At 38.2% G+C, this 25,486-nt stretch overlaps 1 protein-coding gene across 35 annotated transcripts in view; it reads left to right on the top strand.

Moving 5' to 3' along the window:
* The window catches only part of NRXN3 (neurexin 3), a 996,746-nt gene that overhangs the window by 869,024 nt on the left and 102,236 nt on the right, over positions 1 to 25,486 (top strand). For 14 of the 35 annotated variants that reach the window (XM_064658876.1, XM_064658879.1, XM_064658870.1 and 11 more), the window contains 3 exons: positions 13,060 to 13,149; positions 18,043 to 18,102; positions 19,415 to 19,722. In XM_064658876.1, coding sequence (XP_064514946.1) covers positions 13,060 to 13,149; positions 18,043 to 18,102; positions 19,415 to 19,722 — 458 coding nt within the window. The remainder of the gene's footprint in view (positions 1 to 13,059; positions 13,150 to 18,042; positions 18,103 to 19,414; positions 19,723 to 25,486) is intronic. The other 21 variants (XM_064658883.1, XM_064658873.1, XM_064658887.1 and 18 more) reach the window with 2 other exon arrangements.

The following is a 25,486-nucleotide window of genomic DNA, read 5'->3' on the forward strand; positions in this document are numbered from 1 at the left end:
TTGTGTGTATTGAGAAGAGATCCAGCTACAACAATCCAGTTACGGCTGCTGCATAGACACACAGAGAACCTGCTGCCTTAGAAGATGCTGCTGCTCAGAGTAGAGACTAGAAGGGATCTGTCCTTCTTCCCTCCTGGACTTTTATTTGGAGGGGAGAAGAGATCTGATCCATTGTAAATACTTATGTCATGGTAGAGATAGTTGAGATCGTGTGTATAATGTATTATAATATTTATTTATTTGTACAGTCATTGTAATATATATTTCCCTTTCCCCCATTCTGAGTCTCGTGGTTTGTCTGGAAAAACACATTTTATACTAGGTTGAGATGGGGGAGGGGGCTTAGACTAGGGAATTAGATTTTGGGGATCTCAAACCATGACAGAGGGGAGAAGAAATAAGAAGCATTCTACTGTGGCAGTCTTTTTTACTGCTTAGTAACAGTCACGTAAAAGGTTGTTCTAACATGTAAATACATGCCACAGAGGCAATACTAGTTTTAATTTAGCCTAAATACCTTATCTTGTTTATACCCTGGATAAAGAAAATACCACCAGAAAGTGCTGACCATTTGAGGAAAACTTTTTGTCAGTGCTGTCCAAAAGAACATATATATATATTATATTGCTGCATGCTATTAGTTGAATTAGTGTAGCAACATTCTTACATCTGCCTGAATCAGACTAGATGTCCAATATGTCAAATCTACAGGTGAATACCAAATACATCAGAAGAAAATTTGCTTTAGTGGTCAAAATGACACTTCAAGCCAATTGTCCTGGATTTGAGATCTTTTCTCTTCTGTTCTCCCAGAGTCTGTTCATCTAATCAAGCTTCTTGAGCCTAAGAGCAGCCAAGTGTCTGATGCTCCAGAGAATTACAGTAACCCACCTTGGCAACAACAAAAATATGCCACAAACGATGTCATTCCTAAGAAATTGCCCTGTTATTATGCTTAGTTTGTGATTTGAAATATGAGGTCACATAAGCTGTGTGTGTTTATATCATGTCTACAGTCATTACATTTATATTACTCAGTTGGAAAGCAAATGTTTCCTTTTCTCCCCTCATTAATTTATCCACAGAGACATGATTATGTGGAAATACTCCCACTTCTTCTCCAACTGGAATTTCATAGAAGCTACTCTGCTGTACTGCGACCACGTTGCTCAGCCAAGTTTAAAGGATGACAAACCAAAACCTAGGCAGTTTAGTGGCATCTGTAATTTTTCTCCATTTCTCTTATTCTTTTTCCATTTATGATCTTGATTCTCAAATCTCAGTTCTTTTCTCTTAGCTTCGTCCTATGGACTAGGATTCTTTTTAAGATAAATTCTTACCACACAAAGTGAATGCTTATGCAAAGTTCTATTAACCTTTTACAATGGTAGTATGGCATATACTATAACTCATGAAGAAATGAGCTTTAAGATTCCTCAATCGTAGGCTTGCTCTATGTCAGAATGATCACTTAAAGTATGCCAAGATATAGCGTCCACAGGGCACTGATGCATCTTTCTGCCTAGTTGTTCTCACCCTTGTGGTATCTGATGTAAGACCCCTGGGCCGAGGGTACTCCTTAAATACTGGCATTGCATTCTCATACTACAACAAGCCTTTGAGTCCTAGCCCCTGAGATATGATGGTGCAAAACAGATTGAAGCCATGTTGTTTTTTCCTTGTATTTCTTTGACATCCAGAACATTTCTTTCTAAAATCATCACTATGCCATTTTCCATTAATAGTAATTACGTACTGAGAGATATAGGTATATCCTGATAGCTTGGTCTTGCTAACAATTCCGTGCGAAAATATACAGCTACTCATAAGCACGTGTATCCTAGCTGTCTGAATCCTCAGATATTACGAACTGTTCTCGTCTGTTTGTGTCCACTAGTCCATGATTGTATGAGTGTCCAGGTACCAAACATAAGCATTATCACCAAAGATTTCTGATACATTTCTCCTTTGCTGGTCTAAGATCATAATGGCTTGGGTTGGGAGGGACCTTAAAGATCATCTAGTTCCAACCCCCCTGCCATGGGCAGGGACACCTTCCACTAGACTACATTGCTCAGAGCCCCATCCAACCAATTAGTACTGACCCAGTCATTTGATGGTACATAAAATGTAGCTCTATAATGTAGTGCAGAGAAATATGAAGACTAAACAGAATCCTGCTAGACAGTGTAGTGCAGTGAGATCCCAGACATTAATATATTTACATTTCTCTCCTAGGATAGTTCTGTTTCAGTTCCCTGGTCAAACAGAGTTGTTATAATATATTTTCTTTCTTCTCTCTCTGACTCTCCCTCTGTCCCTGTCTTTCTTCCATCCACACGTGTGCACAGTAAGAATGAGCAAACAAACATCTGGCCTGAGGGATCAGAGGCTTGAACAACAACTTTGTGCTTTTCTGATCACAATGCCTGCAGAAAGAACAGTGCCAGCTGTAATCCCAGGTTGATATGGTGACATGCAGTGACAGAAGGGGCTCACATATCCACATCAGCCTTCTCCCTGCTCACCGAAGGCACTGGAAAGCACAAAATCATTAGATTTCAATGCTGTGGACTGAAACGGAGCAACTGTATGAAAGGATGGTCAGAAATGGAAGGGGCCAGTCACAGATCTTGGAGCCAGAAGTTCCCAAATCCCATCCTTGGCTTTAGAGATGCCCTTCCCTGTGGTCTTGGGTAATGTTTTTATCACTCTGTTGCTCAGTTTTCCAATTAGTAAACTGGAGATAAAGCACCGATTGACCTTATCTTTGAGGGCTTAGATGGCAAATATTCTACAATTCACTGAGTATGAAAATCTTTCTGGGCCAATGAATTTGTATCTTTGTCACTTACTGAGCAGCTTCCCTATGGTCAGCACTGTATTCATGGGAAAGGACTGTACCTGCTCTAGTTGTATATTCAACTCCCCATATTATCTCTCTGATAGTACGTGCACAGGGAAATGAGATCCAGAAACATCTGAAGGTTTCTAGTGGAGCCAACCCAGCTCCATCACTGCCAGCACTAGGGGAGAGACTGCAAGTCCTGCTGAAACTGATCCAATTCCCACATAGATACTGGAGTTCCTGTTGGCACCTTCCAACAAGGAGTCTTAGTTTTAGTGTAATACCTGATAAACATAAAGAGGAGCCCTTCTTGAATGGGGAGCACGGAGCACTGAGCCCCACATGGTTCTGCAGGAATCTCTTTCTAATCATACAGCCATGCTGACTGTGTCAGACCTAAGCTATCTGTCTACCTCAGTGCTCTTTTGCAAGGGTGTGATAGTGAGCCACTGACTCTTCATGGAGCAGGTATAAAGCCACACATTTTCTTACCTTAGACCATGCACCATGCAAAGGCAGTTATACTGTTTTCAGTCTCACATTGCTCCTGGAAGCAAAATAGTTGCCCTCTTGTAGCTCCAATGCCTAGCCCGGAATATGTAATCTAGATTCAGTGTATCTCTGTCCTGTTTTTGCATAATACAGAAAACAGATAAGCAACCTCTAGATAAATGGGAATTAATAGAATTTAAAGTGTCAATACAAATGAAGTGCTTTTGGCATTTGGTTATTGATTCTTGTTCCCACTGGGCTATATAAATCACGTCATGACCTTTCACAAGGGAATCAAAGAAGTAGGATGTGGGGACAGTAGCAGTGGATTTTATTCTGATCTCTGTTTGATATTTCCTTCTTCAGAATGAAATTTGTTCTTGTTTAAAATGGAAAGATCAATATGTAGTTTTAGTTGTTTTTTAATAGTCACTTTAGCCTTGTCTGCCTGATATGGTGCTTAATTTGGATCTGGTCAGTGAAAAAACCCAGTTATTTACACATTCCTTACAAAACATCTCAGCCATCTAGTAACCTAGACACCCAAATTCTTTCATATTTTTACAAAGGTTTAACTATTAACTGCTTTCTCTATACTGTACACTAATACAGTTTTCCAATATAGCTCAAATGAGAACTAAAGCAGACTGCTTTTATTTCATGCCCATGGCCTCAGCCTCTATAGGGCTGAAATGATTCATATAATCTGCACATAAAAAATAAGACTTGACACACATTTTTTGCACTACTTTTTTTTCTTCTGCATACTTGAAAAAGTTTGATTAACCTTCTTCCACTTTACTAGTCTGAGTTTTCTTTTGTTTTGTGAAAGACACCTGCATACAGTGCAATCAGGTGAATTATTTGTTCTGTTTAGTGGTAGAGCTTAAGGAAGAAGCAGAGAGGCTAAGGAGTATTAGGGAAAGTGAAAGGGAAATAGACTGATGTAGTCACACCCTTTCCCCCCCAAAAGAAGTTCAGCAGGAGACACAGCAGCCCTGCCCCTCCTACCATCAGGCAGATGGAACAGGCCAAGTAGATGGGGGGGAACGGAAACAGGTCCCTGGTCAGAGAGGTAAAAGAATCCCCTCCCAACCCTCATCACCCCCCAAGGTGCCCTTAAAGAACAGATATGAGGCCCTGGACCCAGAGAGTCAGGCAAATGACACTCAGGAAAAAGATCTATCTGGAGTGTCTCCTGGTTACACCCCGTCTATTAGGCGGATCACAACCGCAGCTATTAAGAAAGAAAGAAGAGTAGTTGTAGTCGCCGATTCCCTTCTGAGGGGAACTGATGGTCCTATATGCTGACTGGACCCATCCCATAGGAAAGTCTGCTGCCTTCCCGGGGCTGGGTTGAGGGATAGTAGCAGGAAACTCCCTGAACTAATTTTGGCCCTCTAATTATACTCCTGAAAAAGCTGGCAGCCCACAGCTTGGACAGGGGCACTCTGTGCTGGGTCAGGAACTGGCTGGAGGACTGGGTCCAGAGAGTGGTGGTGAACGGTGCTGCATCCACTTGGTGGCCAGTCACTAATGTTGTCCCTTAGGGATCAGTGTTGGGCCCAGTCCTGTTTAATATCTTTACTGATGATCTGGATGAGGGAATCGAGTCCATCATCAGCAGATTTGCAGATGACAGCAAGTTGGTGGCGAGTGTCGATCAGCTGGAAGGCAGGAGGGCTCTGCAGAGAGACCTGGACAGGCTGGATAAATGGGCTGAATCCAATGGTATGAAGTTTAACAAGACCAAGTTCAGGGTCCTGCACTTTAGCCACAACAATACCCTACAGTATGGGGACAGAGTGGCTGGAGGGCAACTAGGCGGAGAGGGACCTGGGTTTTCTAATCAACAGGAAGCTGAACGTGAGCCAGCAGTGTGCCCAGGTGGCCAAGAAGGCCAATGGCATCCTGGCCTGTATCAGGAACAGTGTGGCCAACAGGTCCAGGGAAGTGATTCTTCCCCTGTACTCAGTGCTGGAGAGGCCGCACTTTGAGTACTGTGTCCAGTTCTGGGCCCCTCAGTTCAGGAAAGATATTGAGGTGCTGGAGAGTGTTCAAAAAAGAGCAACAAGGCTGGTGAAGGGACTGGAGCACAGACCCTCTGAGAAGTGGCTGAGGGAGCTGGGGCTGTTCAGCCTGGAGAAGAGGAGGCTCAGGGGAGACCTCATCACTACCTGAAAGGAGATTGGAGTGAGGTTGAGGTCAGTCTCTTCTCCCAGGCAACCAGCAGTAGGACAAGAGAGCACAGTCTTAAGCTGTGCCAGGGGAGATTTAGGTTAGACATTAGAAAGAAATTCTTTGCAGAGAGAGTGATCAGACATTGGAATGGGCTGGACAGGGAGGAGCTGGAGTCACTATCCCTGGAGGTGTTTAAGAAGAGACTGGATGTGGCACTTAGTGCCATAGTCTAGTTGACAGGGTGGTGTTGGGTCATGAGTTGGACTCGATGATCTCAGAGGTCTTTTCCAACCTGGTTGATTCTGTGATTCTATAGTGCTTCTGCATAAGAATTATCAAGGGTAAGGCACTCATTTTCTTGTGTCCAAAACAGGATTGAAAGACAAATTAAAGGGAGGTCGAAATGTTACTGATCTTGTCCTGGGGTACGGCAGTGAATTAGATGACTTCTCCAAGTCTTCCTTAGTCTTACTAATGTTGTGATAGCCCATGTTACCTATAACTTCTGGACAAACATTTAAATTCCTATCTCCTAGTTTGCCTATGAATTGCCTGATGATTTTGGACTGAATTGTGCTTTGCTTTGAATTAGGGCCCCAAGTTTTTTAGGCTAAAAAAGATCAGATAAAATAGAGTGGCAGCAGTGTAAAGTTTTTGGTCGAGGCACTAGAAACTTGGAAAGAACTCCAGTTGCCTGAGCAGCTTTTGCTGTTGTAGCCTTGCTTGCTAATTCTCTCTCTTATTTTTAGTACTTATGTTACCAAGACCTTGTTGTCTCTTGTCATGAGGGCAGTGAGCTGAGGAGAGTTGCAGTGTGAAGGTCAGCTTTTAACTCCAGTCCGCAGTGAGATGAACGGAAGGAAAGGTGTTGCTTCCAGCAAACAATGTGATGAGAGGGAATTGAAGATAAATTCAAGGGCATCCAGGACTAAGGGGAAAATGAGGACAATAAATAAAATGAGAATTCAACAGCAAAAGATGCAACTTCATTGAACAGTGAAGACAGAGGAAAAATATAATATGCAAGAGCTGAAGCAAAACTGAACGTCTATTCTTGAATCCCATCAAATGAAGTAAAATCCCAAGTTTGAGTTAATCTTCTATAGCACCCCTTGTTACACAAGGCAAAATTGAAGGTTTGCAAGAATTTGTAAAGGGACAGACAGTTTGTGGTAGTTAGAAAGATTCCAGATCACCTGCCTCATAGTTATTTCAGTTAGCTTCATGGCCATCCCGTTTCATTTCTGTATGAACCACATATGTGGTTTCAGATTTGGACTATTTTCAAGTGTTTTCTAAAAGCCACTGTAAGTAGAGATTTTTAATGTGTTTTGATTTTAATGCAACCATTCCTTATGTTACATAACATAAACCACAATATGGTCTTACAGTAACACAACAAAATAAACAGCTATATATAAACAGACCTGATGCTAAATCATGGTTGTAGTGTTTTTATTCATTTATGATTTATGGAATAAGGTTCTAGTCCTACTAATATACTCTAGTCCTTTATTAATAGACTTGTCTCAATTTTCTGGTCGAATACAAAATATGAACAAATGGTAGTTGTACTTTGTAGGTTTAAAACAAAATATGTACTTAATGGTATGTGAAAATGGGGCAATTCAGTATACTGTAATTTTTAAGCACAGCTGCCTGAAAACAGAAGTAGTTAAAGAGGTTCAGTATGTGCCAATCACAAACACACTTCAGAAACTTTTGTGCCCTTTATTAGATATTAGGGGAAAATGATAGCTTATACATGATGCATGCAAGTTTTTTTCTTTTCCAGGGCACATAAGCATCAGCTCTAGGAGTTTTGGGGCTGAATTCAACTGAGCCAGTTTATGTTAGTAGAGGATTTAGCCTTCAAAGATAAACTTTGCATGCTGTAGCAAGCTGCTTCTCTCCCATGATGTCAATTAAGTGTATATCAATCTGAGTGAAATTATGGGCATCCATAGAAACTCAAGGGGAGCTGGCTTTAAAGGCTGCTGGGTGAACTGAGCTACCAAACACTGTTTACAAGCCCTTCTCCTACTGAAATTCCACCTACAATATGTGAAAAAAGATAGAATCATTTTAAACCTTTAACACTGATATCAACATGTTTTTTAAAATCATTAGCATCACTGTAGCACCTTTCATCTAATAACTGCTCATTAGATAAAATGTTTCATTCTTTTTAGAGTCTTAGCAATGAAGAAAATGTTGCTGCTGTAGTGTCTCTTCATAGAACAGCCTTTGACGGTAATTTAGGGCAGACGAGTGTTTTCTGTGGTGTTCTTTCTAGCATCTTCACAGACTTTTATTAGGTTGGATTAATATTCCACCTGAAAGTGAGTACTTTCTTTCTGCCCAGTGCAATTTGCTGGAACCTTTTAGATTTTCTCTTTCACACTCAAGAAAAAGTAAATCATCATGATTTGTATCTAGGCCGAGAAGCAACATCTTTCAGAGCTTCAGTTGCTCTTTTACTTTCTTTGACTTAAGAATCCATTTTAGTTTAGAAATAAGCTTAATGCAATAAAGGTTGTTTGTTTTCTTAAAGAAACCATGAGCAGTATAGTAAAACATCATCCAGCACTGAAGGGCTTTGAAAGAAATTTCTCTTTTGCCCATGAGCAAATTTAAACTGTCTCCCCCTGGACTGTTGCACTGTATCAAAAGTATTTCCTGTGAGAACTGCTAGTAGCAATTAGCAGAAGCAAATTATTTTGATTTTTTTTTCCATTTTAGTTTGGTCTAAATTGAAGATTATCAAAAGCTAAAGTTCAAAGTGAATCTGATCTATTTATCTGTATAGTCTGTGGAGCAGTGGTACAGAGGGCTTCAGAAAAAAGAAGACTGGCAACTGATCACATTTAACAAATAGGTTCTGATTTTTATAATTGAGATGCCAGGTTTTCTTGGGGGAAAGAGGGAGCATCCAAAAAAAATAGAATTCTTGTGCCATATTCCTCTCCAAAGTATTTAGTCTGTAGTATTTGAAATATTTTGAATATTCAGGTTAATCAGGATTCAAGAATCCAGAAGATTTCAAAATGTTACCATTAAAACCTTTGAGGTCATAAGAGCCTGGTTGCTTATCAGTTTGTTGGAAAACTTAGGACATGCAGCAGAATTTCTATTAATTGTGAATGTAAGTCCTGAATAAGACAAAAGATGTTTTTAAATCCTAGTCTTCCCATTTGGCTTTGCTGTAGAATTTTTACATGAAAAAGAAACAAAAATAGGAGAAAGAATGCATTTATGGGGTATGGTTCTTTAGAAGAAGCTAAGTTGTTGAGCAGATCCTAAGTCATATTGATTAGAGGAATTTATTATGCAGTTGAAGGAAAAAGGAGGAAACTTATTTTAAATAAGCAGTTCCTGTTGGTACTTGAATCTTATTCTTGAATATTATTCTTAAGCAGCTAGAACCTATGGGAGGAAAAATATTTAGTAAATCACAAGTAGCAAAACTAATCAACACAATTTAACTGTAAAAAATTATATCCTGCAGACCTTTGAGACCCACATTGATTCTGAATGCAGAAGAATTATGGGAGTAAGAGTATTTTCTAAGATAAATTTAAATTATTCTATCCTGTGTATTCTATTCTGAAGTACAGCCTTGAATCAGAGCTGGACTCGAAGAGAAAAAAGAAGGGATCCACATTAGTTATGTGAAGGGGTTGTTTGAATATGTGCATCATTCAGCTCTAGGAAGGAGTTGCATTGAGGTCACAAAAGGATTGTTACTGAAAATTTCTGTGCATGAAGATGGACAAGAACGCCCCTTAATAACATCATGGCTTGGTTATCAGAGGTCCAATTGGCTTACGTCATGTTGAACTTATATACTTTGTGTTGCAAACCATGATATTTCCTTTTTGAACTCTCATATCAAATGCTGTGTTTATTTTTTAAAAGTCAGTATTAATTTAGTAATTGTATTGTTATAGTGGTTATATTTAATGGCTATCCTCAGCACTTAACAATGAAAAAAATGTTCTTTAACTCACTGTGGTAACTGGGTATATGAGTGAACACATTCTCATGCACATGTTTTATAAATCATTCTTACTTATGTCTGAAATAAAATTTAAAAACAAAACAAAACAAATAGATCAGAAACTAATGTTGCAATTTAAACCTATTTGAATTTTCTAACACCCTTCAATTTTTCATAGCTTTTAAAGGTATGATTTTTATATATATTTTAATCTTACTGAATATATCTGCATAATAATAAGAATAATAAAATTAAATTAAACCTGATTTAAAAAAACCCAGTTTTTAAAGATGTGGTGGGGAATAGTTGTCGTTTCTGTCTTTCTTGAAGGTCTAGAGTTATATTATAAGAAATCCATTTTTCATTGTCATGTCTTCTTTGATTGTCCCACTTCGTTTTTTACCTTGATCTTGTTGGTCTATTTTTGTCAAATGCCCTACTTCTGAGAAATTTCAGTCCTCTGCACTTTTTCCCTTCTACAGTCAGCCTTCCACATCAAGGAAGAAGCACTCCATGCTGGCTTACTCTGGGGTTCCTTTGAACTTCCTTTTTTCTGAAAAAGATCTCATTGCCACCAGTAAAAGGTTACTTATGTACATACCAAATGAAGCCAGTGGAGTTTTTTGTTGCTAGGAAATAGTGTTATAGAATTTTTTGGGGACTATGGAAAATGTGCTTACCCATCAATATTATATCAATGCACTCATCTAATCAGTAGTCCTAACTCAGTCCACTCTATAAAGTGGGGAATAACCTCCATTTCTACTGAAATTATCTTTCTCTATCACATGCAATATAGATGTAGTAGTAGCCTCTCTGTAAGTGTTCAAGTCTTGATTGACAGAGAAATTTAGGTCTTTAAGTGCCATTGAAATGCCTCCTGAGTATCTTTTAGGACCTAGTACTCCTTTCTTATTAGACACACTGCAACAGAACAAAAATATCCTAAAGGAGATGCAGATTGTTTATGGTTGCATTTACGAGACTTAGCTGGTTTGGTGAGCATGGATAAGTGTGTTGAGAAAAGGTCTAATGGATAAACTGAGTGCCTTGTTAACTGATCTTAAAAAAGAAATAGGTTTTGTAGTGAGCTTGACTTAATTTTGTTTCTGTTCTCCCCAAACCAGAGGGTCTGCTTCCTTGTCCAGTGAGTAAAAACTTCCCCTAGGCTTAAATGATGGGAGAACTTGCAAGAAAGGAAGCTGTCCTTTAGGTTAAGAAAGTGGAAAAACAACTGATCTGCATGACCTCAGCTTATATTAGTCATCAGCGTATTATGAATAAACAGATAAAATATCATTGTTTTGTTAATATTACGGTCTCTTTAGCTTTAGGTAGGGTTTTTTGTTTGATTTTGTTGTTTATATTACCTCAGCTGCTCTTTATCAATTTTTTTCTTGGACCCTGCACTGAATATGATTCAAATTTTCTGTTTAGGAATCTGTATTCATAGAATTACGGAACTGACTTTTTGTTGGTGCTGATATGAATTATGAGAGCTGGGAATGTACTTAAGGTAACTTAATGTCTGTGAGTGACTCCAAGCCACCACAGTACATGATTTAAAATGATTTTATAAACTACTGATAGAGAGCATTTTCAATATTTTATCTTTTCCTTCAAGTTTATCCAAGTAACCAATTGTATATGGCAGGCATCTGAGGTGCAACAGAGAAATCGGAACATTAGTGTGTGTCAGCTGGTGCTTAATTAGATATTTCTATGATGGGGAATAGCAGTTTCCTGCAATTAATCTGTTACAAGAACAGGAAAAAGTAGATGACTTTCCGGGAAAGTAATAAGGAATTGAGCCAGTAAAGCTGTTCTTAAATGTTTTTGCTTTGTTTTACCGATTGCCCCAGATAAGCGGCAAGGCTCCTAAATGTTCATCTTTACAGTTGGAGATACTAACCCAAATCTGAATTGCTGTTTTCTTTACCGCTGATCTTACAGAGATATAGATGATGATTAAGCTTAGGTCGATTCATGTGAATCCTTTTGGGATTATAGCTGGTGGGTTGCTATACCTCTCACCTATTTCAGAAGGCAGTAACAAGATACTGCTGGAGAGCATGGCTGTAGTCAGCAGGTGCTTCATACAGACTGGCAGCATTTCTGAGCAACAGTGATGCAGTAAGGATTATCGAACACACGAGATTTACTAGGTATATTCCTTGCAGAATGGAGTTGTCCTTATTGGTCTGTCTTTACATTAAAAAAAGATTACAGCATCTGTTTCAGAAAGTCAAATAAATATGAAGCCACATTAGTTATTTATATGTGGGACTTTAAAGGCAGTATTGCAAATTGTGCAGAGCAGTTGCTGACTCTTGGTCTACCGTTTGTTTGAAACACGTATTGGAGCACAACTGATCACTGAACTTCTGTTCGTGGTAGCATTCCTTCTGTAAGCTGGGGGCTTACTCCTTTTTCTACAGTATTATAATTATGCTTGTAAAAGATGCAGTCTCTTTATGCCTCTCCGACTGAAAAGTTTTTGTAAAAATAATAATTAAAGCAAAAACCAGAATGACTCAGAAAGGGACTGTAGCTGAAGAAAATGAAAAAGCAGAATGATGGCACTTTTTCACTGTCACTCCTAACATCGTCAAACTGAGCCGCTGCTTTCTACTAGAGGTTGTCCCAACCCATCTGACCTGTACAATTTTCTAATAGCCAGGGAATTTGGACAGAGGCTTTGTGTGAATCCTTATCCTCTCTGTACAAGTAATAAGAGCTTTTCTCCTAAACACACTTTACTGGATAATTCTATTATCCATCAACATGGAACAATGGAACTGCACTTGCCAGAATTTACATCTTGGCTAATTATTTCTGCTTTTATTTAAATTAGTTTTTAAGCTTCTGCTTTATTCTGGCAACAGGCCCAAGTCTTTGGTAACTGAACACAAGTCTTCACATATCCTTAATTAGCAGCTCTTCCTCTTTTTAAATTTTACTTCCCTTTTTTCCTGTCTGTCTTCCCATTCTTAGGGGTTTTTTAAAACTAATTCTACTATGTCCTTTCAGCATCACTTTCCTATATTTTCTTCCTCTCTTTTTTCCTGTTTACTGGGTTTGTGGTCCTAACATGTGTCTTCTACTAGTGCGAGAAGGTTTCTACTAACTGTGTGTTTCCGTGACTGACATTTTGTGCCATATCCTTATGCAATTGGGTCTAGAGCCTGATCAAAATGTTTTAGCTCGTGGCACTGAGTTCACTCAAGGTCTCACATCACAGACAAATTACACATGCCTTCTAACCAATTTGGATAAACAAACACTCTGAGGAGAATCTGAGATATCTTTTTCATGGGATTTAATTTCTTCGACCTTCCAGAACCTCAGGCGATTGGATGCATAACTATTCTCCACTTTACTAAAGATAAATCTCTCTCTTTTCAAATATATGTACATACATGCGCACTTATTTATTTATAGCTAAATAAGGTCATAAAAAAAACCAAAAAATCTAGGATGTTTTAACTATTTCATTGACTTTTCAGATTGTTTTTAAGCTGTTTTTTAAACTTTAAAGGCAACACTGATAGTGAACGGTTCCAAATGGTAAAACAGAAAATCCCCTTCAAATATAACCGGCCTGTAGAGGAGTGGCTGCAGGAAAAAGGTAACAGTCATTAAAACTTTCATTTTAAACTCATTTGATTCTAAACTCTCATTTTTAAAGCCTGCAAATAAATGTTTCTTAAATGATAATCGCCTGCTGCATAAATGACTGTTTTAATTTTCATTATAATTTGTGTCAGCTTCCACCTGCCATATGTTGATAAATCATGCTATAATACATTGCTATTAAAATGCAGTTAAAGGGACGAAAGTCTAAGCTTGCTAAAATAGTAATGACAAAAAAACAAGCAAAAATTCAGGAGACATTTTCAAAAAAAAAAAAAAAAAAAAAAAACAAATGAAGAAGAATGAAGAGCAACAACATGTATTATGGCAATTTAACCACTGCATGATTTTCCTACTTTGATTTGGTTTTAAGATACATTTATATATTTGTTATCGAAGTTTTGTTAAGAGATTTTTCAAATGTACTTGTTAAACCACTTCCTTTAAGTTCTTTTTTTTCTCATGAGTCTGATTAGCCACTATGGCTATGTATTTCCTAATCATATTAAGATAATTAAACAATTTTTAAAAATATTGTAAAAAAAAAAAATTTAATATTTTCATTTAAATTACAGTTAGGGAGACAGAGAAAGATGATTGTTCTGTCTGGAGTACAGTTTGAACCCTCAAATGATGCATTTGTCTAAGTTATGGGTCAAATTTTTCCCTAACATATTCTCAGGCAGTGCTACTTAATTCTGTGGGTTTGCCTGGAGTAATTGGCCTCAGTTCAGCGAAAGACTTGTTAACATGAATAAGTCCAGAGGGTTTGAATGAAAGTTCTGCACACAGTCCATGACCTGTTGAAATGAGGCTTGTGTCAGAACAACAATGTTTTCTTGTCAGGAATTTGGAGGGGGAAAAAAGGTCTTAGATGTAGAGCCCATTTCAAAGCCTGTTGAAGGTAACAGAATAACTTACTGATTTTGATAGGGTTTGGACTAGGCTCTTGGTAATACAGTGGAGTTTAAGTCAGGAAGCTCTTCTCCCTCTATACTAAATGTGACATTAAAAAAAAAAATCATTGTAACTAACTCCTTGCCTTGAAATCTAGAAAAAGCAGAACACAATCTTCTCTTGTTTCCTTTTAATGAAAACAGTGCTAATAGAAGGAGGTGACCTTTGAACTCAGATCTTGCATTTTCTATGCTGATTTAGACTATGGTTCTTAACACATCTTCCAAGAAGAAAAACCAATCTTTTGTAGGACTGGAAAAATATAATTTATGTTCTGTTTCAAATTTCTAACCTCAGCTGAATTAACAAATTGATTTATCCAGTATGAATTAAGGTCAGAGAGGATGTGGCTAAATACACTCAAAATATTTTTATGTGAAGGGCCTGATCCTGCAAAGTGTTGTGCACACTCAGTTCCTGTTGACTTCAACAGAAGCTGACAGTGTTGCTCGCTTTTCAGGTTTGGTCTACAATGGTGTAATGTTTATATCTAAAGCTAAAGTATTTTGAAAATAAGGCAAAAATATTTGTATAACCAAAAAAGAAATAGTTTTTTACCACCAGTTTTTTATGAACAGTTAATTCAGCTAATTTTTAAATAAATTTTAAGGTAGCAATAAACAGAAAATGCTTATTGAGTCTCAGTGGGTTGCCCTGTTAATTTACAAGATCAAACTAAAATAGATAAATAAAGTTTAACACTAAAAAGAGAATAATTTTGGTAAATCTGAATTGCTAAAGTCCCTTTAACACTAAAGACAATGATTGCCTTAATTTTGTTAAAACAGATGCATGTCTAATTCCTTGATGCAATTCATGTGCTTGAGAAACTCACCTTTGTTTTCTTTTTGTTTGTTTTTGGGTTTACTTTGATTTTTTTTTTTCCTTTTTGGTTTTCTACCAAATCTTTTATTTTATGTCACTGCTTCTCCAAGTTTGAGCTTAAAAGCATGCCAAGACACTTCCATTTGTAAGCCATCCTGAAGTTTTGAACTGAAGTCTACCTTTTGTGGATATTGATGCTTTGTTAAAAGACAATCACACATGCACTAGGGTCTAAAAGAGACAGTATTTGACTGTTCAGACATTCTCAAAGCACTGGATGTTTTTAGGCTAGAAGGGTAGAGCCATGTTTTTACTAAAGTGAAAGGAAATTCAGTCTTCCCACTTTGTGTGAGGGAATGACATTGTGCAGTGTAACAGCTGAGACAATATAGCTTTGTTCCTTCGTTCCAAAGTACGTAGACTTTTTCAGCAACTAAAGTACCACTCAAATTAAAGAATTATAAGAATGAGTGGTTTATGTAGCTGTTCACCAACCTGCTCATCCATCTGGTCATCCATCTAACAATTAAAGTAACATAGAAACCTTCTATCAGAAGACTTTATAAAGATGATGAGTGAAAGGGTAGCTTGCTATCAAAATGGAGCAAGATGGACTGATGGATGGAGGAGTAGATTCATCAGAGAGGCAGCATATAGAATAACTGTCTTGTCCGTATGAGTTCTTGGCTTGGGTGAGGTAAGATGAAACACTTTTTAATTGACATTTGGTACCACTGCTATGTTATTCATAATAATGAAATAGTTCATTCTTGGATAACACATCTTTCTGAAGTGGCATCATTACTGGCTTTGGGGGGCTTTTAAATTTTATAAAGTAGTTGAAAATATTTTTAAGAGGAGCCTAGGTTTACAGTCTTGAATTGTATGAGTAATGAGCAAAATATTAAATGCTATTAACTTCACTGAGATTATGTATGTGAATATAAAAAGAAGTATTAGTCTTAGATTGTTCAACTTGAGTAGTCATAAATCCAGCAGATTTCCTTAGCAGAATACCTGGTGTCTGCTAAGGCACAGATGTTACCTGTTCTGCAACTGGATGTGCTAATAAAGACCCAGAAGCATCTCATCAAAAGGACTGATCCCAGAAGTTCTTAATTATTCAAATCTCTCTTACCTGTAAAGTCTCATTGATGTAAGTGACTGTACTTTTGAAGCAAGAACTATTAGTGGGAATTAGGATTTGCAAGATCAGGCCCTTTTCTGTAGTGCTACAGAAAAGTTACACTTCACTAAGATTTCTCTGCGATATTTTTAATTGTATTTCAGTTTTCCAAATGAAGAAGTCAATAAGAGAGCAAACAAAGAAGCAAGAGCCTGAACTATTCAAAATATTTAAAAAACACCTCAGAAACTTAAAATATGCTCATCATTTATCTTTAGTATGACACTAAAATAGCAGTAGGAAGAATTCTCTGGGGGAAAAAAGGACTGTAATTCTGCAGTCATTACAGACCTAGTAGAATTTACTAACGTAAACAGTTCCTGAATGAAATTCAGTGGCCAAATAAATTTTACTTAGAGGAAGAAAGGGCTTCCAATCAATAAAATCAAAAAATTATTAGAAGAGACGTACGGTGACAGAATTAAGTGTATATTCTCTCAACAGTTATTTCCTCATTCCATATGCATTTCCCTGTTGTCTTTATTCATGTGGATGTACACCATCTTAGAGTGAAGAATGAGGAATTCCAGTAGGTGACTGCAACAAGTGATTGTTCTTTTAGCAAACACAGTTCTAGTAGCAGTGCAGTAATGCTACATGTAGCATTAACTATATGGTGCAGTGCATGAATCCTGGTCTAGAAAACCACTGAACAAACAATGAAGATCCCACACACAATCCAAGTTCCTTTTGTACTAGAATGGGGTCACCTCCTTGGTGTACACTTTGTTTCAACATTTGAAGACGCAGGTGAAGGCCCAGAATTGGAAACATGGCCTTTTTTTTAACCGTAGTGTACTAACTCCTCATTCTTGAAAATAAAGCAAGAGATATGACAGACATGTCTAAAGCTGTTCTATGAGCTTGAGTTAGAATAGATGACATCCTGAGGAGAGTTGTAATCCTCCAGTAAAAGCGAGAGAGCCCCTTTTCTCTCCTGGTTTGGGGAGCTCTCTTACCTGGAGCAGTAAAAATTCTCCATTCTCATTATCTTCCACCTTTTCCCTTTGGCAAAAGATGAACAAAGATTCAGTATTGATTCAAAGGAAGAAAGGAATGGAAATGGAAATAAACTTTTAACTGTCAGTACCTTCCATCCATTTTCAGGGGTAGCATCTCAAGATTACTGAAATAACTCCCTGTTCTTTACTCATCTTACCTCTACTTTTTGGCATTCTTATCATGAGTGAGGTAGGAAGGAGGGAATAGAGGTGAGTGACATGTCTGGGTTCATAGGGGCAGGGACAATATGGACAGAAATATAGTGCTAAAGGGAGGGAACATATTAGAAGAAGGGAAATTGGTGTAGTAAAGATCTTACAGCATATCCATTAAAAAATCGAAAGCAAAACAGGACAGAAAAAGAAAAGCAAACTCTGAGGACATGGTATGGGAAAGGAGTTTGACCTTCTACAGTGTACAGTGCCATTTCCTCTAACTCAGAGAGGAGCTGGGCTGAGAGGGCTGAATACCTTGACAGATACTGTTATTGGATTCTATTTTCCTCATAGACAAGAATAAAGGCTCTGTTTACATTCTGAGGATGTGTGGCTTCAGTGCATGTTTGTTGATGTTTTAATAGACATATGTTGCCTCTGGCAAGTTTAAAACCTCCTGAGATGCAGAATATCGCATCGGGTGTTTCACACTTTCCAGGGGAAGGATACCCTCCATTTTTTTTTTTCATTTCTTCATCAATGCAGTTACTCCACCCTGATCAAGTCCTAATTTTTCATTTACAAATCTGTGGCTGAGGAGCACAAGGGATGTGCAGCCCACCTCCACATGTCTGTATGTTACACCTGTCCATACACTGTTACTTAGTTAGCTAGGGCCCTCTTTGGGGACGAGAACTACTTTCAGATACATTTCTTCTCTTGTCCCCGTTCTCTTCCCCGTGGTCCATCCTGTCACCATAAGATGATGCTACACCGCATCACCACTTGACTTCAAGACCCGTCACGACGACCACCAAAATTGGTGAGCTCCCCCTCATATTTTGATCTACTCTAACCACTGGCTGTGAAGGAATGAGCAGTGGGTTATAGCTTGTGCTGTGCTACATGGTGGCATTCTGCACCTCTTATCAGCTTGGACTAGACAGAGAAAATGGCGAGTGAGAACTGGAGAGTGGGAATGGGATGGGAACATGTCCTTTAAACTTCATAAAAATGGGAAAACACAATAAGATATTTGGATGATGATTGACTTGATGCTGCATTGATAATTCTTCTGAGCTCTGTCCAGTCTGATTGTCTGCTAATTCAACAAATTCCAGGTGTCATGACCCTAATCTTCTGAGGAATAGTGAAGTTATAGGCACTACCTTTGCACTTCATGAAACAATTTATTTCTTAACATGGTCAACTAGTACAGCCTGGGATATAAACAGTATTTATAGGGCAGTCCAGGCTGAATGTGATGTGAGCATCCTGCAAGCTTAGGTGAATTGGCAATTGTTACTAGATTTATTTTTAATAAATACATTTTTTATTACATATGATATTAGACCACTTCTAACACTCAAGGTGTGACCTTGCTAAACCACATAACCTGCATCCGTTTGAATTTCACCATCTGTAAGAGAGGAGTCGCACGTTAGACATTCTGGGGCTTAACTGTCTGCAGCGCTGTTATCTTCACTATTTCAAAAGCTTTGCTCTTTCAGAGACATCACAAATGTTTGCATTTGCTGTTTGTTGGGTTTCGATTTGTGAGCCTTCACAACACAAACTTTACAGGTGAAAATTCATGGCTGATACTGTCGTAAGATTCCTACTCAATCCTTATACCACCATATCAGTTTTTTCTAATGTTTTACTGTCTTCAAGCCACCCCTTAAAACAATTGCGTTAATAAAAGTATCTCTATGAGTTAATTCTATCCTTTAACAGTCAAAATAGAAGGTTTATTTAAAGGCTAAAGCCTGACAGGTACTGTAATCTGAATTGATAGTAGAAAAATGGCCACATAATGAAGTCCTATTTGTAGTTTAAAATGGGTCCACGTCTAAAAGAGTGGGTACAAATTTCTGAGTCAAAGCTCCTCCAGACTTTTGATGTGTGAGTGGATGTTGAAGTATGGGGTTTTAGGTGTTCTTGCTTTCAGGATAATCTTCCTTATTAATGATCTTTAGGCAGTACATTTCCATACTGTCTCTCTACAGTCATCATAATCACTACCAAAAATAAATCTACTTCTTTTTTTGTATGTGATTTCTGGCCAGGGTTCAGTGTAATATGCAAAGTGAAGGAAATGTCTGGCAATAATGTTATTCACCCCCCTTCACTAGGACGACAGTTAACGATCTTCAACACCCAGGCGCAAATAGCCATAGGAGGGAAGGACAGAGGGCGTCTCTTTCAAGGCCAGCTCTCCGGTCTCTATTACAATGGCTTGAAAGTGCTGAACATGGCAGCGGAGAACAACCCCAACATTAAAATCAATGGAAGTGTCCGACTCGTTGGGGAAGTCCCATCCATCTTGGGAACAACACCCACAACCTCTGTGCCACCGGAAATGTCTACTACAGTCATGGAAACCACAACTACGATGGCGACCACTACGACCCGAAAAAATCGTTCACCGCCCAGCATCCAGGTGAGTCAATTAGTCTTCTGCATTTCCTTGGGTTCTTAATTAGTCTTGCTGCTCACTTGTATGTTCATGGAAGTCATATTCTCTGAATCAGGTAACTCTTTGTTTTAACAATGTTGTGTAGGGTAAATCACAAAAAATGTTGTCCTCCTGTGTTTGTGAACAAACAGCTGGATGAATTGTTATGGCACATGTATGGGGTAATGGGGACATATTTTGCTTTTATTCTAGTGCAACCCCATTTATGTAACTAGGATTGCCCCACTATGAGCAAGAACATGCTTTTAACTGTTTCCGGAGTTCCCTATGTGGGGAAATGTATTCTATTCCTAAGAGAGTTACAAAGCTTAGTGGGGGTGGGTGTATGGTTATTTATTAATACGACAGTATGTACTGCTGCAATAGTGACATTCTTAATGACGAGAAAAGCGATGGAGAATTACTTCCAGTTAGTCATTTTTCATTTCCCCTTTATAGCCTTCCTGCAGAGAATTTTGAAGGAATGCTATCAAGATCAGTTTCTTGCAAAATGTAGATGTTCCAACCTATTTTGTAAAAATCATTCCTACATAAAGTTAATTTCAGAGGTTCTGACTTAGTTATGTTAATGTAGTTATTTCAACCCTAAATGTGTTGGTTTTGGAACCACTTTCGTGGCAGCCAAAATATGGTACTGACTAGAAATAAACATCTTCAACTGGCTCTCCTTGTCTGTGCAAAGAAAAGAATCCTGTAAATGACCAATCTGAACTGTGGATGAGATTCTGAAAATTATTTATTTCAGGGATGTACTATCGTGTTATCAACTAGAATGAAACATTTGTTTTGAAATCATTAAAGAGATAGATGGAGCTACTGAAGAGACTCTAACAAAGGGCCTCAAAAATAGTTAAGAGACTGGAGCATTTCTTCTGTGAGAAAAGGCTGAGAGAGCTGAGACTGTTCAACCTGGAAAAGCGAAGACTCATGGGAGATCTTATCAGTGTGTACAAATACCTGAAGGAAGAGTATAAAGACAACAGTGGTGCCCAGTGACAAGACCAAAGGCAATGGGCACAAACCAAAACACAGGACTTTCCCTCTGAATGTCAGGAAACGTTTTTAATGTGAGGATGACTGAGCATTGGCACAGGTTGCCCAGAGTGGTTGTGGAGTATTCATATTGGTAAATATTCAAAACTCACATGCACATGGCCCTGGACAACTGGCTCTGGGTGACCCTACTTGAGTAGGGGTTTGGACTAGATGACCTCCAGAGGTTCTTTCCAACCACAACTATTCTGTGACTCTGACTGCCGTAAAATTTACAACTATTAGAGTAATTAATTCCTAGCCAAGGTTTAACAGTGCCCCCTTTGGTACTCTCTAAATCCAGATGGAAGCAGGACTGCAATTAATTGAGTTAGTAGCCTCAAAAACCCGATAGGTGATTTATAAAGTCTCAGCCAAATGAGGGGAAATTATCCTGGGTTTGGTCACTATTTGTCACAAACTTTGAAAGAATTACAGTTCTAATTTTAGAAAAAATGTTTGTATGGTTACATCTCCAGAAGTATAAAGTCTGTGGTTCTTATCCTTCCCTCTATAATTTCTAAAGGTAGCAGAACTGTGTTTAGCTATAGCAGTGTAACAGAGAGAGCACTGGACCTTTTTGGGCTGGGTCAAGCTGGAAATAACATTGACTTACTTAAAGAGGAACTCTTTCAGAAAGCTTCCTGCCTAGCCTACATGGCAGCTAACTCAGCCTGCAGAGACCATCGTGTACTGAAAGAGCATCAAGAAGATTTAATAAAGTGTCAAAGTGCTTCTAAAAACATGGTTAGAGCAGCGATTTCCTGGATACACATGCACCACAACAAATGGCCTCATCTCAGCTGATATTAAAGCAATAACTCTTTGACACTTCATGCTACCCGCTGAAAGAGAAATAAAGGTCAATATGTACCTCTATTACAACTTTCTGCATTTCAATATTGGGCCATTTTATTGCTGTCACAGCACAGATGGCTCGCCTTTCTTCCTTACTTTTGGTGGAATTTGATTCTGTCAGCTTAAGTTGCATTATTTGTGTGGTGAAAGTGAGAAGAAATTGTCTTTTTCTGTTTTGGCAGTATCTCCAGTCGTGGTTTTTCAGGTACCTAATGGTTATTTTATCTTGCTTGTGTTTGACATCACCATCATCACGCCTGCTTACAATTTTAGATCTAAGTGGTGGAAAAATCTAATAGAACAAGTTTGTTCGTTGGGGAACATAAAATATAGCTACCTAAGGCTATGAACAGTACAAATACAGTTAGTTATTACCTTGTTCCAGCTTTCTCTTCTCTTTTCTGTTCAGAAATGAACAATTTTTCTTTGCTTTCAAGGTTGTTCGAAGTTTAGCCTCTTCTCTCCTGATTCTGATCAGCATGATTCAAGCATTTTTTCGCTCATTCCTTATATTTGATCATAAGAATCTTTCTGCTTCCCGGTACCATACACAAGTCAACAGCAGGTTGTTCTTCCAATCCCACGGAACTCTCCTGTCTCCATGATGCATGTCAGAAAGTTGTCAGAGGTTAGGCTGATGATGGTCTAAGGCAGCTGTTTATCAAGTCAATCCATGTTGTCACTTTTTTTTGATTTCATTATCCATGTTTCTGTACCCATGTGTGATATCTTGTTTTGTGCTAAGATTACAGACTCCTTGGGTTCAAAATGTACTTTTTGTTCTGCACATGTAAATTACTTGGCACAGAATGGTTCTGACCCATTATGGAAATATCAAACATGATATATGTAAAAAATGCAACATAGCAAGAATCAGGGTAAAGATTTATTATTCTTACTCTATTAGGAGTATCTGTGCTATTTGTATTACTCATTTTCATATGTAAGTAACTAAAACTTCTCCTTTTTGAAACACATATAAAGCTTGTGCAGCATAGCAAGGCTGTAATCCCAAAGTGATACAAAATCCAGGGGAATTTCAGTAGGATTTTGATTTATACAAGACTTGTTAAGGAAGTACAGAAGAGCATGATAAGTGCAAAGATATCTTCTGTTTGTAGAATACACTAAGATACCTTCTGCAGTCAGGTAGTCTGAGTACTGATAGAAGTATTTTAGAGCACAGTTAGACTAAAACAGTTGAGAAAATGAAGTGCTTTAAAAATACACAGTATTAGTTCAGACAAATGACATGCTCCAGAAGATCCCAAACATGGTACATAGTCTTGGACAAACAACCAAGACAAAGGGAATTGAGAGAATATTGCAGGAAATACCCACTGGCAATGAAATTAGCATTTGAAATGTCTCTAATGTCTTTTTTTTTTTTTAAATTTATACTAGCATTTCTGCAAGGCAGTGAAACTCAGATCAGTGAGGACAGGCAGGATTTGAGTGAAAAACAGTTGAGATATATGGCTATGCTCTACTGCTGGGAAAATTTTTGTGATTCAGAAAGGCCTTGAAGGAAGATAACAAGAGCTGACCTTTTCTGTTAAATAAAAATAAGGAAGAAAAAGGTGTTTCAGTTTGTGTTTGTTTCAGTGAGTCGCAAGTAGTGCTTGTGCTCTACTGTTCCTGAGTGGAAGCACTGACTTGACTTTCTCACACATGGTTTTGTTCTGGATTTAAGTACAGTCTGTTCAGAAGTGACGTGTTGTACTAATTCTTGCTGCCTGTCTCAGGGCCCTGTCACACCAGACTGTTCTGTGATAATAATATCCTCTCAGGGACTTCTGCTTTGCCATGTTACCCCACAAAGACCTCAAAGACAAGCTGTTAACTTTAAAGTGTGGTACAGTAGCATGCCATGCAAGCTGCTATTAGATAAGAGTCACTGTACTGAGCCACATCACATTCTTGCAAGACTGTCATATTTCTCACAGTGTTACTTCATTAGTTAAAGGTCTTGGAATCCCACATGTCCCTATTTCCTGATTTAGAACACAGCTTCAATTATTAATGAAGTACTACAGGGGTTTTTTGTTTGGGAGACCTCTGTGAAAACAGGTTAAAGTGACACTCATTCTCTTGGCTTCTGCTTCCATGTCACTTGCTTATGTGGTCAGAATTCCTTCTTGTGAGTTGCTGTTCAAAGCTTTTTTGGAGACTCTCCATATGCTTTTATGTGGCACGTTCTGTCTGGTTCACAGCTGGGTCATTCAGTTTTCAAACAATTTGTGCAAAGATATCTTTAAAGTTAATTACTAAGTAAAGCTAGTCTAGAAAGCATGTATCATGATACACATCTTCCATTCAAAACACATCCAGTTCAGCAAATCCAAGAAGAGAACCACTCCAGGTAATCTTCCATGTAATCTTCTAAGGCCCACTGCCCTAGGGCACGCCCCTAATATGCTGGTCTATGGCATGGGTTGCTGGGACCCAAGATAAAACACTTTTCTGTGAAAAAGAGATCAGAATCCTTCTGGGAGGACAGATGGACTTCTGGTTATGCTCTCCATGAGGAACCAGAAACTATGTGCCCTGTTACATAGCCAGGGCATGCCTCAGCCTCTTGAGATGAGGATAATGACACCAAACTGTTCAAACTGTACCTTGAAGTGACAAGCATAAATTACTTGTGAATGGTTTCAGCTATGATCTTACAGCCATGGAATGACAGTGTATGATACATTATATGCAGAACGTTCTCCCTATGGAATAGAAGAGGAGATCTGCCCATTGTCCATATGGAGAGTCCAGCCCATTGACGTGGCTTAGAAAAGATTCTCAACCTTTATTTTTAACCATTAGGCTTTTCAGCCTTCTAACTATGTTTTCTATTGAGGGTCCAATAATCTTGATTAATGTCTTTCCATAACGTGCAGCTCCAGGCTAAATCCTTCCTTACAGTGTATATCACAAAGGAAAATAGCACAGAAGATTTGTCAGTCTAATTAGACTTTCACTGTCAGTAAGACAAATAAAATTGTCTCACCCTTGGTCTTACCTAGGTACTTTCTTTTACAGTCATAGATAATAATTTGGTGGAGAAAGAAATTGGCCTTTAATTTGGTTTTTGCTTCTTATAAGTCACTAGTGACATTTTCATCCCAAGACTGCAAAGCTCTAATGAAAAAAGAGCTTTTGATGAGTCTGCTTTAACGACTGACTTCACTGGCCCATTGGTACAACTGAGAATTACACAGTCTGGCTCTCATCCCTCCTTTTCTGCTTGTTCCTCCACTATTTTTTCTTAAAGAGACCAAAGCCCCCAGACTTTAACCATGCTTCAGAGTGGAATCCTTTCTCCTATACTACAGTCCTGCATTGCTGTAGTGACATTCATTAAATGGCATTTACTTATTCACAGTCACATCTCTTCTGTGGTGATTAAATGGTAACGTGCTTTGAGCAGAGAAAGAAAGCAAAGTCTGGAAGCAAGAATCCAAATGTGGGATTGAAAATTTACATGCAGACTATTGCTCATGTAGGTTACAGAGTTACTAATTCAATAATACCAAATGACCTCTAAATACTTCACAAATATGTAGTACAGAAATAGATTTAGTGCACACTGAAATACAGAATCTTTGGTGTGTAATATAGTAGCTATCTAACCAGAAACACATATATGATATGATAATGTTCTGTGTGTGAGCATTAGATGTGCGAGTGGTGTGGTGTGTTTAAATTATATTTATTGATGTAGTGTTCAGGATACTCGGGTTACCTATAAAGCTCATATAATCTAAATTATGACCCTGTATTTTCATTATTTCATCCACTTTTGCAGAAGACAGTTGTGCTGCACTTCTGAAAGTGCCATAGTGAG

Source organism: Pseudopipra pipra, chromosome 6 (genome assembly GCF_036250125.1).
Source record: "Pseudopipra pipra isolate bDixPip1 chromosome 6, bDixPip1.hap1, whole genome shotgun sequence".
Classification (NCBI taxonomy): Eukaryota; Metazoa; Chordata; class Aves; order Passeriformes; family Pipridae; genus Pseudopipra; species Pseudopipra pipra.